The sequence below is a fragment of the Oncorhynchus nerka genome, linkage group LG1 (assembly GCF_034236695.1).
Source record: "Oncorhynchus nerka isolate Pitt River linkage group LG1, Oner_Uvic_2.0, whole genome shotgun sequence".
NCBI classification, from domain to species: Eukaryota; Metazoa; Chordata; class Actinopteri; order Salmoniformes; family Salmonidae; genus Oncorhynchus; species Oncorhynchus nerka.
Genome location: NC_088396.1, coordinates 18,349,667 through 18,364,659, shown reverse-complemented (window position 1 = coordinate 18,364,659; position 14,993 = coordinate 18,349,667). Strand labels below are relative to the sequence as shown.

The 14,993-nt window shown below is 42.4% G+C and overlaps 1 protein-coding gene across 8 annotated transcripts in view; it reads right to left on the bottom strand.

Moving 5' to 3' along the window:
• tns1b (tensin 1b) overlaps positions 1–14,993 on the bottom strand; it is a 298,140-nt gene that overhangs the window by 78,541 nt on the left and 204,606 nt on the right. For 7 of the 8 annotated variants that reach the window (XM_065011831.1, XM_065011762.1, XM_065011799.1 and 4 more), the window contains 4 exons: positions 7,342–7,391; positions 2,161–2,332; positions 1,846–2,019; positions 138–202 (listed from right to left, as the gene is read on the bottom strand). In XM_065011831.1, the coding sequence (XP_064867903.1) occupies positions 138–202; positions 1,846–2,019; positions 2,161–2,332; positions 7,342–7,391 (461 nt within the window). Of the gene's footprint in view, positions 1–137; positions 203–1,845; positions 2,020–2,160; positions 2,333–7,341; positions 7,392–10,276; positions 10,558–14,993 lie in introns of those variants that run through there. The other variant, XM_029634762.2, reaches the window with a different exon arrangement.

Genomic DNA, 14,993 nt, shown 5'->3' with positions numbered 1-14,993 from the left:
CTTCTCCCGCACCCGCACCCTCTCTCTCTCTCGCACCTTCTCCCGCATCCTTTCTCTCGCACCCTGTCTCTCTCTCTCTACTCCCCCCCATCTCTCTTGTGTATTGTGCCATTAAGTCTCATGGGCTATGTGTTCACCTGGCTGATATGTTGCTGTAATGCATGTATGCTGCCACCACCACTCCTGTTCGCCCTCGGTTCCCCTGCAGAAAGAACATCAAATAAGGATTAGCAATCAGGAAGTATTGCTTTGATTTATTGGTCATTCAGAAGATACTGTTGAAGTTGAAGTTATTTCTTTCATCACATTCCCAGTGGGTTAAAGTTACACTCAATTACCTTAAATTGTTTAACTTGGGTGAAACGTTTCAGGTAGCTTCCCACAATAAGTTTGGGGAATGTTGGCCCATTCCTCCTGAAAGAGCTGGTGTAACTGGTGGTGTAAGTTTGTAGGCCTCTGTTCCCACGCACTTTTTCAGTTCAGCCCAAAACTTTTCAATAGGAATGAGGTCAGGGCTTTGTGATGGCCACTCCAATACATTGACTTTATGTATGCTTGCGGTCATTGTCCATTTGGAAGACCCATTTGCTACCAAGCTTTATTTAACTTCCTGATTGATGTCTTGAGATGTTGCCTCAATATATCCACATAATATCCCTGCCTCATGATGCCATCTATTTTATGAAGTGCACCAGTCCCTCCCTCAACAAAGCACCCCCACAACATGATGCTGCCACCCCCGTGCTTCACGGATGGGATGGTGTTATTCGGCTTGCAAGGACTCTCCCATTTTCCTCCAAACATAACAAGGGTCATTCTGGCCAAACAGTTCTATTTTTGTTTCATCAGACCAGAGGACAATTCTCCAAAAAGTACAAACTTTGTCCCCATGTGCAGTTGCAAACCGTATTCTGTCTTTTTTTATGGCGGTTTTGGAGCAGTGGTTTCTCCCTTGCTGAGCGGCCTTTCAGGTTATATCGATATAGGACTTGTTCTACTGTGGATATAGATACTTTTGTACCTGTTTCCTCCAGCATCTTCACAAGGTCCTTTGCTGTTTTTCTGGGATTGATTTGCACTTTTTGCACCAAAGTACGTTCATCTCTAGGAGACAGAACGCGTCTCCTTCCTGAGTGGTATAATGGCTGCGTGGTCCCATGGTGTTTATACTTGCGTACTGTTGTTTGTAACGATGAACGTGGTACCTTCAGGCATTTGGAAATTGCTACCAAGGATGAACCAGACTTGTGGAGGTCTACCATTTTTTTCTAAGGTCTTGGCTGATTTCTTTTGATTTTCCCATGATGTCTAGCAAAGAGGCACTGAGTTTGAAGGTATGCCTTGAAATACATCCACAGGTACACCTCCAATTGACTCAAATGATGTCAATTAGCCTATCAGAAGCTTCTAAAGCCATGACTTAATTTTCTGTAATTATCCAAGCTTTTTAAAGGCACAGTCAACTTAGTGTATGTACACTTCTGACCCACTGGAATTGTGATACAGTGAATTATAAGTGAAATAATCTGTCTGTAAACAATTGTTGGAATAATTACTTGTGTCATGCACAAAGTAGATGTCCTAACCGACTTGCCAAAACTATAGTTTGTTAACAAGAAATTTGTGGAGTTGTTGAAAAACAAGTTTTAATGACTCCAACCTAAGTGTATGTAAACTTCCCACTTCAACTGTATATATTGGGAAGGAGACACTTGCCTGAGAACGCCATCTACTGTCTCAGAGCAGCATAAACAGTACAAAGCCCTGATACGTATGTATGATAGCTGCAATGTTTCTCAATATGCTTGTGAGGGCTTTAGATAGAGTACAGTATCACTGTCTCACCTTGTTGTGTATCACCACCACATTGTGACTGTCTGCGCTCAGCCAGGTGTCCATGGCCTTACAGATACTGCAAATCTTATCCAGGGCAGGAGCGTGGTGGTCTGGCCAGCCAAAGTCCAACACCTTTGGGTTGAGCTGGTTGATGTCATACCGTTTCTCGCTGAGGTTGAAGAGCTGAAAAAGTTTCAACGTTTCAATATTTTCTCTTCCATTTCCTCTACTGCGAAACAAACACTTTGCCAGAGGGGACTGATCCCCTTTCAGCCTATGTATTGGTAAAACGAGCTGATCCTTGATCAGTGGGGCGGCCCTTACTAGGTAGTTGTCTTGGTGTTTGGAGCGCAGCATGGAGGCCACCTCGCGGAGGTTTGAGGCGTAGCTGGTCTCCTCCACGCAGCTGGGGAAGGAGACGGAGATGATCCGCTCGGTGATGTAGACCAGGTCCACCTCATAGCTCTCCTCCAGGGCCTGCAGCAGACTCACACTCCTGGGGTAGGGAGAGGGGAGGGGAGAGAGACAAACTGTATGTTTTACACTTTCCATGGCAATAACGCTTTGCAAATTAAATGACAGTAAGGGAGGCAGGGTAATGTCAATGTCAAGTCAATTTCAATGACAAGTTGAAAATAGTTGACTTATAGAGCTACTTTTCTGTGTGTATTGCATTGGTTTGGCAAAATTAGATTGTTCCTTCAATGCCAATACGTGTATTTAGAATGTAATACAGGGAGAGAGAGAGAACAGAGAAGATCAAGATAAAGACAGAGAGAAAGAGACTGTCTGCTATGCAAAGGGCCATCCATAAAACCCACTATCTGCAACTGACTGAATACCAGCCAGAGTCTTTGTTAAATCCCATTTCTTAAGGACATGACATCACTAAATCACTGTGGGGTCAGGGTAGCCTCCAAACTCCAACAGCTGTCCAGTACATTAAACACACACACGCACAAAATGCAGTACATTAAAACACACACGCACAAAATGCAGTCCGTTAAACACACACACGCACAAAACGCAGTACATTAAACCTGTATGTTTCGCTTGGGAACCGCTCGGACGAAAACAGTGGAAAGAGATTGATTCGAGGGATAAACAAAGCCTGATATGAAACTATTCCGCATTCCGTGAGTGTGAGCCTCAGCAAACCAAACAAAACATTTTGCTCACTCGCGAAGAATGAGTTGGGGCAGAGCGGCCACATGCCTTTTTCCCAATGTGATGTGTCCGGACTGCAATCGGGGAGCAAGCCTGAAACTGACTGGCAGAGCATATGGCTCAGAGAGAGCGATTGAGCGTCTACTAGAAATATTTCCCACGTCTCAACTCTGGAATGCCGATTTGGAGGATATTGCTCATGTGTCTGCTACCGGGAAATACACTGGTTTAACAGTGCAAACATGTTGTACATCTGGCACTATGAGAAACCACCTTATTAGTCAAAAGAAATACTAGACAAAGCAATATATCAAAAAGGTTCTCTGCTAAACAAATATACTGTATGATTCGTCCTCTCTCACTCTCCCTACTCTTATTATGTGCTTTATACACTCTCTTATCTTACTATATTTCAGTCCCCCTCCCCCATAGTCTCGCAATTCTCTCTCTCCTACTCTCCTTGAGGGTATACAGCTTATAGAGTTGCGGTTTGGGTCTCCTCCAGGTACACCAGCATGCACTGGGCTCCAATCTGCTTCTCATCAGCGCTGCCTTAGCTACAGACCAGACCGACAGCCTTCACTTTATCAGTCCAGTGCATATCTCGCTGCGCTCAATTACGCAGCTGCACTGATCGCATTTAACGCATTTGAACAAACATAGCCGGTGGAGAAAATAGCTCTGCTATTGCAGAGAACACATTCATGATAGACATCCTACATAGTGTGTGATGAGGGTGAATGCGAGTGAATATGTGTGATAATAATTGTGTGTGTGTATGTTGCTTTGACGGCAATGTGGCGAGCCAGAGGGAGCACATGATTGGTTGATTTTGTTTCTCAATGTTTTATACGGCTGCATCATTATTAAAAACATCACCTCTGCTGTATCTTTGTCCTGTAGTATATGCTAGTAAGGCACAAAACTGACAACACATGTTATGCCAGGAAGAATCTTACATATAAAAGAGTGGGCTAGCTATATATCTGCACAACAGCTTGGCTAGGCTATTTCCAGGGCTTGCTGGTTAGCTAGGGGTTGTTCCCTTGACACAAATGGATAATATCAACTTCTGTTTGCTGCATGCCTCTCTCACAATGCACTGCCTCATATTTGGAGCTCCGTAAAAATGTCTAACAAATGGTCTCGGAAATCTCAAAAAAGTACACAGCAGTGCTATATTACATTGCTGCTTCACCCTATGATGTTAATGCTTTTCTTGGCAAGGAAACAAAAGAGTCCTGTATCCAAAATAAGCTCTGCACATTGATAGCTGCTACAGAGACAGACCAATAGGGTCTAATAAAATGGACGCAAGCCTTGGTCGACATCCTTGATGGGGTTAATGTGAAAAACGTATAGGCCCTGTCAGTAAAACATGGGACATGACCTGCTATCCTACAGATGTCGGCTCTTAATATGACCCATTTCGTCGCAGGAGGATTTGAATGTTTATTTCATATTTAGAATCGATAGCCAGCGGGCAGCTGGAGGCAGTGCTTGTAGACTATACAATCATTTAGACTGCAGATCCACCGGGTGTCAGTTCAAGTAGCCTATGTAGGCTACGTGCAGGCTACAGCGTGTCTCGTGTGAATTCGTATGTGGATTATAATACATTGACAATATTTGTAGGGGGTAGATGTATTTTTCATAAGGGAATATATATATATATTTTTTTTTACATCAATTGTTTTATTATATGTTCAAGGCAAGCAAGAGGCCAAATAAATTCATGGTTATCTCAGTGCCTGTTTGTCCAGTAGGATACAGCTGCTAACAACTGCGCACATATGCCAGAGTGGGCATGGGCATAGGTTCAAATCCAGTCTACTAATATTCTTAAATATTTTTGAGGAAGTAGTACTTTTGTAGTTACTCTCTGTGCACTGTACTTGCACTCTTTCTGAAGTAATTTCTGATGGAAGTAACTTACTTTTTACTCCGTTACAACTTACCAAATATGTCACTTTAGTTACTTAGATTTATATTATTATATTGTTGCTGTCGGATTAAATACTCCTAACCAAATGTTGTGATATATATTTCTTTTCATTAATCGATATTATTGGTTTCCCTTTACGTCTGTACTGTATGAACGTTTCACAACCCCTTGACCAATGGAATGTAGTCAAAATATCTTGTCATCAAAACTCTTCATTTCCATTGGCTCTCAACATTGTCCGTCAAACACAGTTTTATCTCCGCCATGGCTCTTAAAGTGAGGCACATATTTTTGTCTTAATTTTTGTCCTCAGATTTATTTTTCTTGGGTTCTTAGCCAGACTCGATCAGAGGTAAGTCACACTTTAACTACCTTCTTCCTTTGTGATATATATTTCTGGAGTAAGATAAGAATTTCAAAGATATCAGTCTGCTGTTGAAATTGTGTTTTGAGGACAAGCGAATATCAAATGGCTAGTTAGAATCTGACAGAAAAAGTTGAATCTCCTGTTTTTAGCTTCCCATAAAATCTCTGTCCTGAGCACTATGGAGCAGGTTTTCATCAAGGATCTCTCTGTACTTCATCAAGGATCTTTCCCTCGATCCCGAATACTCTCCCAGTCCCTGCCACTGAAAAACCTCTCCTCCAGCATGATGCTGCCACCACCATGCTTCACTGTAGGGATGGTGCAAGGCTTCCGCCAGACGTGACGCTTGACATTCAGGCTAAAGAGTTCAATCTTGGGGAAGGAATACTTTACAAATGCACTGTACTTGAAATGATATCGTTCTACATTAGGTATATATCTGTCAATCAACTGATGGCCCAAAATCAGCTCATCAATTTAGTCAGGGAAACACAAACAGTAGATTATTGTGTTTCACACCTTTCATTATGTGACTATTGATAGGCTAACGGATAGCCTACAAAATGTTACCTATAGGAATATAATGAATTAACAATGGGCCAATTACAACCATCGATGGCACTTGATTATAACCAATTGATGTCTCGTTAAACCATCAATATGCACTGGATTCACCCGCACAGCTGATCTCAATTGCAACCATTATTGGTCACCTCTACCACTCCCTAAAAGGTGATGTCAGTGTTACCTTAGTAAGACATCAGTATACAATGACGAGATGCCCATGTCTCCGCCCTAACAATATGAACCATCCCAAAGGCAGGAAGGCAGGCGACAAGCTTAGGTCTGCATATCAAGACCATAGAAACGGTTTGGGCTTATTTGGCAAGAATGACCCATCTCGCTTTGCCTCTTCCTCTCTGCCTTAGTCCTGCTCAAAACCAAAGTCTTTCAAGATACGTTCGTCCTCTTGTTGGTATTATCAATGGAACAATGTAGTCCTTTTTGATCAAAGGGCGAATTTGTCTATTTTACATGCATTCTGTACAATAGCAATTAAGTATTTCCTTGTTTACCACGGCAATCTATTGTGACACTGTATGAATGAAAACTAATATTGGCACACTGTTATTTTATTTGTTTACTATTTATGTTATCTAAAAGTGTCTGGTATGCTAATTTCTTATCAAGAAAAATAAGAAATTACCCTTGCCTGTCCATATTTAAAATGTCTAACTACATCGAGTCAATTTGGAGACTGCATTATTTGTGCCAGAAGTACTCGGGCCAGAATTGAACCCACACAAACACGCTAGGCCTACAGTATATGTGCGCGCTGAAGGCAGTGGCCCTAATTGCTAAACCACCCCAGGCCACAATTGAACTGAATTTTGACAGTTAATTCGTAACCTTAGGATACACTAGACACTTGTATGTCGTAGCCTAGTGGAAACCAATAACTATCTGTGTTGTTAAGCTATATAAAACTACGGTTGTTGATGTGTATGGCTGAATTTCAGATGCATTTTTGTTCATTTGAATGTTGCAGTAATAGGACCTAGGTCTATTGAGGGCAAGAGAGAACATTCTTTTAAGATAGAGAGCCCTGATCCCGATGACTCGAATGCTCCCGAATGGAGAGAAAGAGAACTGTACATTTTTTGCCAATCACAAGGCTCACTTGAACTTCCTGATTCATCAGGAAAATTCTCAAAATCAAAAGAGCGATCAAATTAAGATCCGACATCTATACTGTGCGTGGGAGCGATTCAATGAGAAGGAAGGAGTGAGCCGTAAAACGACCTGCACGGAAAGATCCCTGAAGAGTGAGTCTACTATCATATTTTCATTGCATCCCCCTTTTCATGGTTCTTCATATTGGTGAAAGACAGGATTTAAACCGTTTCGAAGTCCCTGTGTCGGGACTTGGTTTCCTTGTTGGGGTTGGCTCGGAGGGAGGGAGAGGAGAGGACAGGAGAAGAGAGAGGAGAACCTTGCAGAACACCATGTGATAAAAGGGTCTTACCTTGATGATCTGCGTCGAGACTCCATACTCTTTGTGGACTTTGTTGAACCCTGAAACAAAAGCAGACATAGAAGCCATGAGTCATTACAGCGAAAATTCTTAATAAGGAGACTTAAGAGTTAGATATCAAACCCAACATACAGTTAAGCTGGTTGACAGCGAGAAAGACCAAGCACCCAAAATACCCTTGAACTCATAAATCACCAAAAGCATTTCTTTCGCACAAATTATTTTGGTGTGTGAACACATGTTTTGGGGCAGAAACAGGGGCAGTTATTATAATTTACAACAAATGATTATTTCCCGAAATGGATTTGAAATTATTGTTTTTCACACACACACACACACAATAAAAGTGAGGAATACACACAAACAATGTATAGTAAGTAGATGAAGAATACTACAACTAAGAGCACAACAATCATAGACTAAGAATCATCATTATCATGCGAAACACTCTCATTTCTCCCCAACACACAATATAAGAGAGGACTGCATTGTACAGTAAGTAGTCTCTGTTTTTACTTTTTACTGTCTTTGTTTTTACTCTCTTTGGGCCAGTTTCCCAGACCATTTAAGTGTTACAGTACTATACACATTACAGGTATAACTATAACGGCATTTCTATGGCTGCCCTCCCATCCACTCCCATAGAGGTCAAAGATCAGAGAGACTTATACTCTCCTCTTGGGAAGGGGGAGGCAGGGTCACATGAGCTCAGGTGAAGACCTGATGTTATCTATCATCATCCATTTCTTCAGTCTGGCTGAGGGTTTGGCGATATGGCCAGAATGTCATATCACTGTATTTGAAAAAAAAAATGATGGTATTACTGTATTTGACACTATTTTATGTTTTTGAATACATATTCTTTATGATAGTCCGTAACCCTAGGGTGGCAACACATATACTCTAAGTGATTTTAATGGATATTTCTCCATTCTGATTGTTTTAACTTCAACCCCCCTGGCGATTTAGAGCAAAACACTTGGGTGTTGGAATCATGGAAATAGAATGACTATTATAATTCTATAGTTAAGAATATAATAGTGAGCACTTTGAATACAGTGTTGTTTGACATGGCAATGGATGAGTTAATGTGACAGGGTAGGAACTAAAGTGTTGAGAAGTATTTCCTAGGGGACCCTATAATCTTTGGCTACATTGAATGTTTTCTCTCTCTTAGCTACTTCATGTAACTAACATATTCTTGCTCTGTGTACTCCTCTTTGATTTAGAAGATACTGTTATACAAACAACATGATGATTTAAGTCTACACCATCACTGGTATTAATAGGCTGTATAGCTAAATATGTTTGCGCTTACTCAGTACATTTATTAGCTAGCTAGCTATTAGCAGTAGTGCTAACAATTAGCATTGCACAAGATTCAGACCCAACTTGCCAAGAAAGGATAAACTAGCTGTTTGCAGATGTAAGAAACAAACTAATAGTGTCATTATAGAACGCTAGTGGATTTATAATAAGAAGCAAAGTGAAAACAGCATCATTGTCATCAACATTGTTGCATGTGCTGCATTGACCATGGAGACTGAACGCAAGAGTCTCGTGGTCTAGGAACAACAAATGCACTCCTTGAGTGACAGGGGGCGTGGCTAGGTCTGTGTGGAAAGCGCCATGGAGAGAGAGAGAGCCGAGAGAGATGACTCAAGTAGCGAAGTCAATTATAAACATGGACGTTACACACGGCGTATCACATTTAACAAACCAAACACTCAAATACCCTTATAGAAGATAAAGTAAAAAACCTAAACCGGTCCCTGCATTAATACCGGTATATCATAAAATACGGTATACTGCCCAGCCCTAGTCTGGCTAACCACACTAGTTCTTAGATCTCTCTTTGTCTCTACCTCTAACCCTTCTCATCTTCTCTCACTCTCTTTCTCTCCAACCCTCTCTCTCTCATTAGTACCCTGCAGAGACAATTTGTTTTGACAACTTCTATCCCTTATTCCCAAGGCCCTTTTCTTTAACAAGTCCCCCGCGTACACATGTGGCTAGGCCGATTGTAGCGACACAAAGTGTAGCCCCAACATCTGTGTCTCTCTCTCTCAAGCTAAATGCTCCAGTATGTCGGAACGCAGGACGGCTATTCAAGTGGAGAGAGAGAGAGAGAGAGAGTCGCTAGAGGAGGACAGAAACAAATGAAAGAGAGAGAAAGAGAATGAAAGGACTATCATGGGTAGGACAGATGTAACCAACAAGGCGGACCAAAACAAACAGTCTAGCCTACAGCTTGATGACTAAAAACTAAGAGGGACACTGTAAGACTGGGGAGGTTGAATTGTGGGAAAGTGATTGGTTCCTAATTAGTCAAAAACAATGACTGTACAGTTTTATGAGTGTGTGTGTGTGTGGTGGTGGTGGGGGGGGCTGTTCTGGTGACATTCCAATACATACAGGCCTAAGTGAAATAAAAGTCTACCTATTTCCAACATTTCCTCATCACAGAACAACAACCAACTCTAAATCAAATGTCCAGACAATGTTCACTTCATCATACTCCAATCACCCCCCACCCCCACCTATAACCCCTTGAGCAACAACTAGGAGGGTGGGTTTGGGGAGGTAGCAAGTGGGGGGTCTCCATGGAACCCTGATCAAAACCATCTGGGAGCCTGGCTTTACAAGCAGGCCTTACAAATTAACCAACAGAAAGAAAGAGGTGGGGAGAGAGGGAAAGGATGGGGGCTGGTAGGTCTAAAAAGGGAAATAAAAATACAAGTTTCACAACAAAATACCCGAGCATGGGCAGAACAGGAGGAAAGATGGGAAAACTCAGACAAAAAACAAAAAAGAGACACAAGACAAGAGAACGGGTAATTTGTGTAGCCTACCTCGCCCCCTTCACAGGTACCCCAACCCTCTCCCTCCTCTCCCTCCTCCCTTCCCTCCATTCCTTCTTTCCTACCGTCCTAAACAGGTAGCCTGTACTCCATCGCCAAGCCCCCCGTAGGGAGGACAGACGTCTTCGCAGGGACCCTCCCCGGTTCATCTCTGGAGAAGAGTGAAAGTCTCTCTCTCGCCTTCTCTTCCTCTGTCCTTCTTTCGCTCTCCTGTTCCACCCTCGTCCACAAAACTCTCCCTTTCTCTTCCAGTGGAGGAATAAAGAAGAAAAAAGGTTTCCGCTATTTCGGTCGAGAGGTTCCAACGGGGCACCACATGCCTATAGCCTCCACCAGACTCCACAGAGTGTTTGCTCTCTTTCTCTCTGGGTTTGTTTTCTCCCTCTTTCCCTCCTTCCCTCCTCTCTCTCTCCCTCCCTTTCTCACACACACACATCCTTGCCCCCCTTTCCCTCTCCAAACCACTCTTCCCTCCTTCCCTCTCCCTCTGTATCTCTTCATCTTCCCCCTCTTGGTCTCTACCTCTCCTCTCTCCTCTTCCATGCTGTGATTTTGTAACACTATGCCCCCATGTTCTTTCCCTCCCTAGGGTTAGACCCCTGTCAGCTGACATGCCGCCTTCACCCACTCTCTTCCTGCTCTTCATTAACCCCACTCTTTTCTTGCTCTTCATTAACCCCACTCGCTTCCTTTCTTATTTAACCCCTTCCTGGCTGTGTGTGTGTGTGTCTGTGTGTGTGTGGTGTAAATCATGGAGTGTCCTCTTACTTGTGTGACAGGACATCCGTATAGTTCTTGATAAGGGTAAACTAACTAACAGTCCAGACTGTCACAGGCCCAACTGAACGAGGTCAGAAACAACAGCAATACCCTTTGGCTTGACATGGAAATCACAGATGACCCATATCTTGACCTAATCTCCCATGCTGTGATACCTCACTAGAGTTCTTCAATTATTGTTCAGCAGCATTTGTCTAGTCATTGAGCTTATGTCCCAGTCCAAGTAAAGAGGGGAAAAAACATATGACAAAACATAACAACAAAACTAGGACAGAGAAGTGGGTATTGCACATGTAGTCATATGATAAGCTCTGAGAGACTGAGGGGCCCAGGAACACTAGAGAGACTGAAAGACGTCAGTGTAACCACAGAGCTAATGCTCATGACCGGCCCTTGGAGCTACGTGTTGCAGTACACGTCCCATGATGCTGTGGGCTTTGGCAGACACTTTCTGTTCATCTGTACAGACTTCAATTATGCCCTCAGCTGGAAAAGTCAGACTCAGTATGAATCTGTGCATTGTACTATAAGCAATACGGCAGACGTACACACACACACACACACACACACACACACACACAGATACATACACACATATACCCACAAACCTTCCCCCCACACACAACCTCCCACCTCACTCAACAGCCATACTCCCCCAAACTCGTCCACAAAACAAAGACAAATGGAGCCAAAAGGTTGACCACCTCCTCATCTCTCCGCATCCCTCCTCCTCAGACAGACAGACAGATCCTCACAGTCCATTTGTTTCAGAGGGATCTAACCCAGGATGTGCATCAGTCAGTAGATCAGGGGGATGTGGCCCACAGTGAGGCCATTAAATTAAACACGGGATGCCAGTGGTTTAAGCCCCCAACATCAATGATTGAATCATAGCTATCTGATTACATCTGAGCTTTAGCAAAATCTAAATGCATATTTATGGCCAAATAGGATTCCGAGTTGTAATAGTAAGTGTGTGTGTCAGATTCATGAAGTTCTGCAGTAGTGTTGTGTTTGTGCATGCGTATGTGTGTGCGTGTGTGTGTGTGTGTCAATTTAGTGGGAGAAATACTGTAGACAGAAGATAAACTCACTCTGTTACCTGTGAAATTGTGAAATGTACAGTATGTATGTACACACATAGAAGTACACACGCAAGATAATGGCTCACGTACAGTACATACGGTACATTAAGCATTTCCGATTATAACTGACTGCAGAGTCCCAATGGAACAAAGATAAAGTCTCGCATCAAAATTATACGTTCATCCATGTTTCTCAACCGTCAAATTTCGATGTTGTTGCAAACGTCAAGGGATTTTTTTAAAGATAAGGGTTAAGGTTTGGGCTTTAAACAAAAATCTCAAAACAACATTTTATCACTGGATTCAAACTTGCAACCTTGGTAATCAGAGGCAGATGCTTACACCCATCTTCTATCCCTGTCCACAATCCCCGTAGCAAATCCGAAGGTAATACCCTAGTGGTCAGTTTCCATGTCAACTCCCAATGTCCTCAGACGTGGATGGACGTCAAATACTGACTTGTAATCGCTGGTGACCTGGCTGAGATAAATAGCATAAAGGTCTGCAGGCATGCACAAACAAACACACACACACACAGCTCTGGATAGTGCTTCATTTTCCTCCTTAAATATGGGCTGCGTCTTGGCTTGGGTCATTCAACTTTCTAGAGTTTTCCCTGTTAGTTAACACGATGAGTGTTTCCATTTACTGTGGCAATTGTGATCAAATCAATGCAATATTAGCCACTTTCAATGCAACATACTGAAACATAACGAGCAATGCAAGAGATTTTGTTGAAGGCACAAGGTAACGGACTAGAATTCTATTGCGCACGACTCAGCCCGTACTCTACACAGACCGATGCGGCATAACTAATCAGAGCTACGGTAGGCTTATATCAAATCAAATCACATTTTATTTGTCACATGTGCCGAATACAACAGGTGCAGAGACCTTACCATGATATGCTTAATTACAAGCCCTTAACCAACAATTCAGTTCAAGAAATAGAGTTAAGAAAATATTTACTAAATAAACTAAAGTAAAATTAAAAAATTAAAAAGTAACAAAATTAAATAACAATAGTGAGGCTTTTTACAGGGGTACCGGTACAGAGTCAATTTGCGGGGTACAGGTTAGTTGAGGTAATTTGTACATGTAGGTAGGGGTAAAGTGACTATGCATAGATGACAAACAGCAAGTAGCAGCAGTGTAAAAACAGGGGGGGGGGGGGGGTCATCAATGTAAATAGTCCAGGTGGCCATTTAATTAATTGTTCAGCAGTCTTATGGCTTGGGGGTAGAAGCTGTTAAGGAGCCTTGCGGACCTAGACTTGGCGCTCTGGTACCGCTTGCCGTGCGGTAGCCGATAGAACAGTCTATGACTTGGGTGACTGGAGTCTTTAACACTTTTTTGGTCCTTCCTTTGACACCGCCTGGTATAGAGGTCCTGGATGGCAGGAAGCGTGGCCCCAGTGATGTACTGGGCCGTACGCACTACCCTCTATAGCGCCTTATTGTTGCGTCCTCTTCACAACTTTCTTTGTGTGTTTGGACAATGATAGTTTGTTGGACACCAAGGAACTTGAAACTCTCGACTTGCTCAATTACAGCTCCGTCGATGTGAATGGGGGCTCAACTACAGCCCCTTTTCCTGTAATGCACGATCATCTCATTTGTCTAGCGAAAAATAGACAATTTTCATAAATGGATCTGTGCCATTTACTTTGAAATGGACTGTTTACAGCTGTGGTCGTGAGTAGATGCGCTTGTTTTGAGATCAAAGCAAGAGCTACATGTAGCCATGTGTGTGCATTTTGTTCATATCCTTTGCTAGTTAGTGAGTTATTAGCCCAGCTATAGATCATTTGTAGTCAACAATAGGGAATTGATTGCTTCCTATAAGAGCACAAAACTTAGAGCTTTTTTTTGTCTTAAAGGGGCAGTGTTGTATTTTGAGACAGGCTTGAATAAGCTAAGTAGCCAATAGGCAGAGGGTAGCATTATTTGTCTGATTCTCTGCAATAATGGTTTGGGAATAATAATACATTGTATTTTGTAAAGTGGTTTCTTGCATCAAACAACACAACAACATTTTTAGTCACCTCCTTGTCTGAAGGACAAGTGGATAAACAGATGATTGTCAAGCCCTGCATGTTTTTCAAAAGTCCCATGGAATGTAGGTCTACATTGAACACCACACATTGGCTGCTACTGTAGGCTGAATGATAGAACAGCTATTTCCATGTTAAAATGTTATGGGAGGCATTTTCTCCATAGTTTTTTTTATGGTAGGCCACTCTGGTAGTCCTACATTATGATCAAATAGCAACAGTAGTCTACTTGGCCACTGTTAAAAATGTCACTTAAAGCAGGTACAGCCCCAGTGTTCACAATAAAGTGCGCTGGAAGTTGCACAGAACTTTCACAATGTTCAATTTTGCACTCAGCAGATGTGCAATTTGCTCAGTGCCTAAAAAAAATTGAGGGAACATTAGTCATAAGTCCCCATCTGTAACATGATACTTCCCTTCTCAGACTAAATAAGACCCATTCCAAACCCAAAAGGAAACGTGTCATAGGCAACCTATGCTGTATGCTTGGCTATAAAACTTGCATGGCTGGCTCTGTACTGGATACTGAATAGACCATAAAAAATCATACATTCACAAATGCAAACATACAACACACAACACAAATGTAGTAGTAGCAACTAATACAGACAGTCTCTCTCATTGTATGTGTGTGCACGTGTGTGGGTTAGTTCATGCATGTGTACGTTTCTGTGTGTGCGTGCATGCACGCGTTCGTTCGTTTATGCATGTGTTTACATGTGTGTGTCTGTGCGTGTGTGTCTGTGTGTGTGCACATGTTTGTACGTGTGTGTGTGTAACAGCAGGACAAAGCTCAAAGTGTCTCACTACCCCCTGAGATTGTGTGGTCGGTGATACACCATCATATGGAATTCAGCTGAAGAG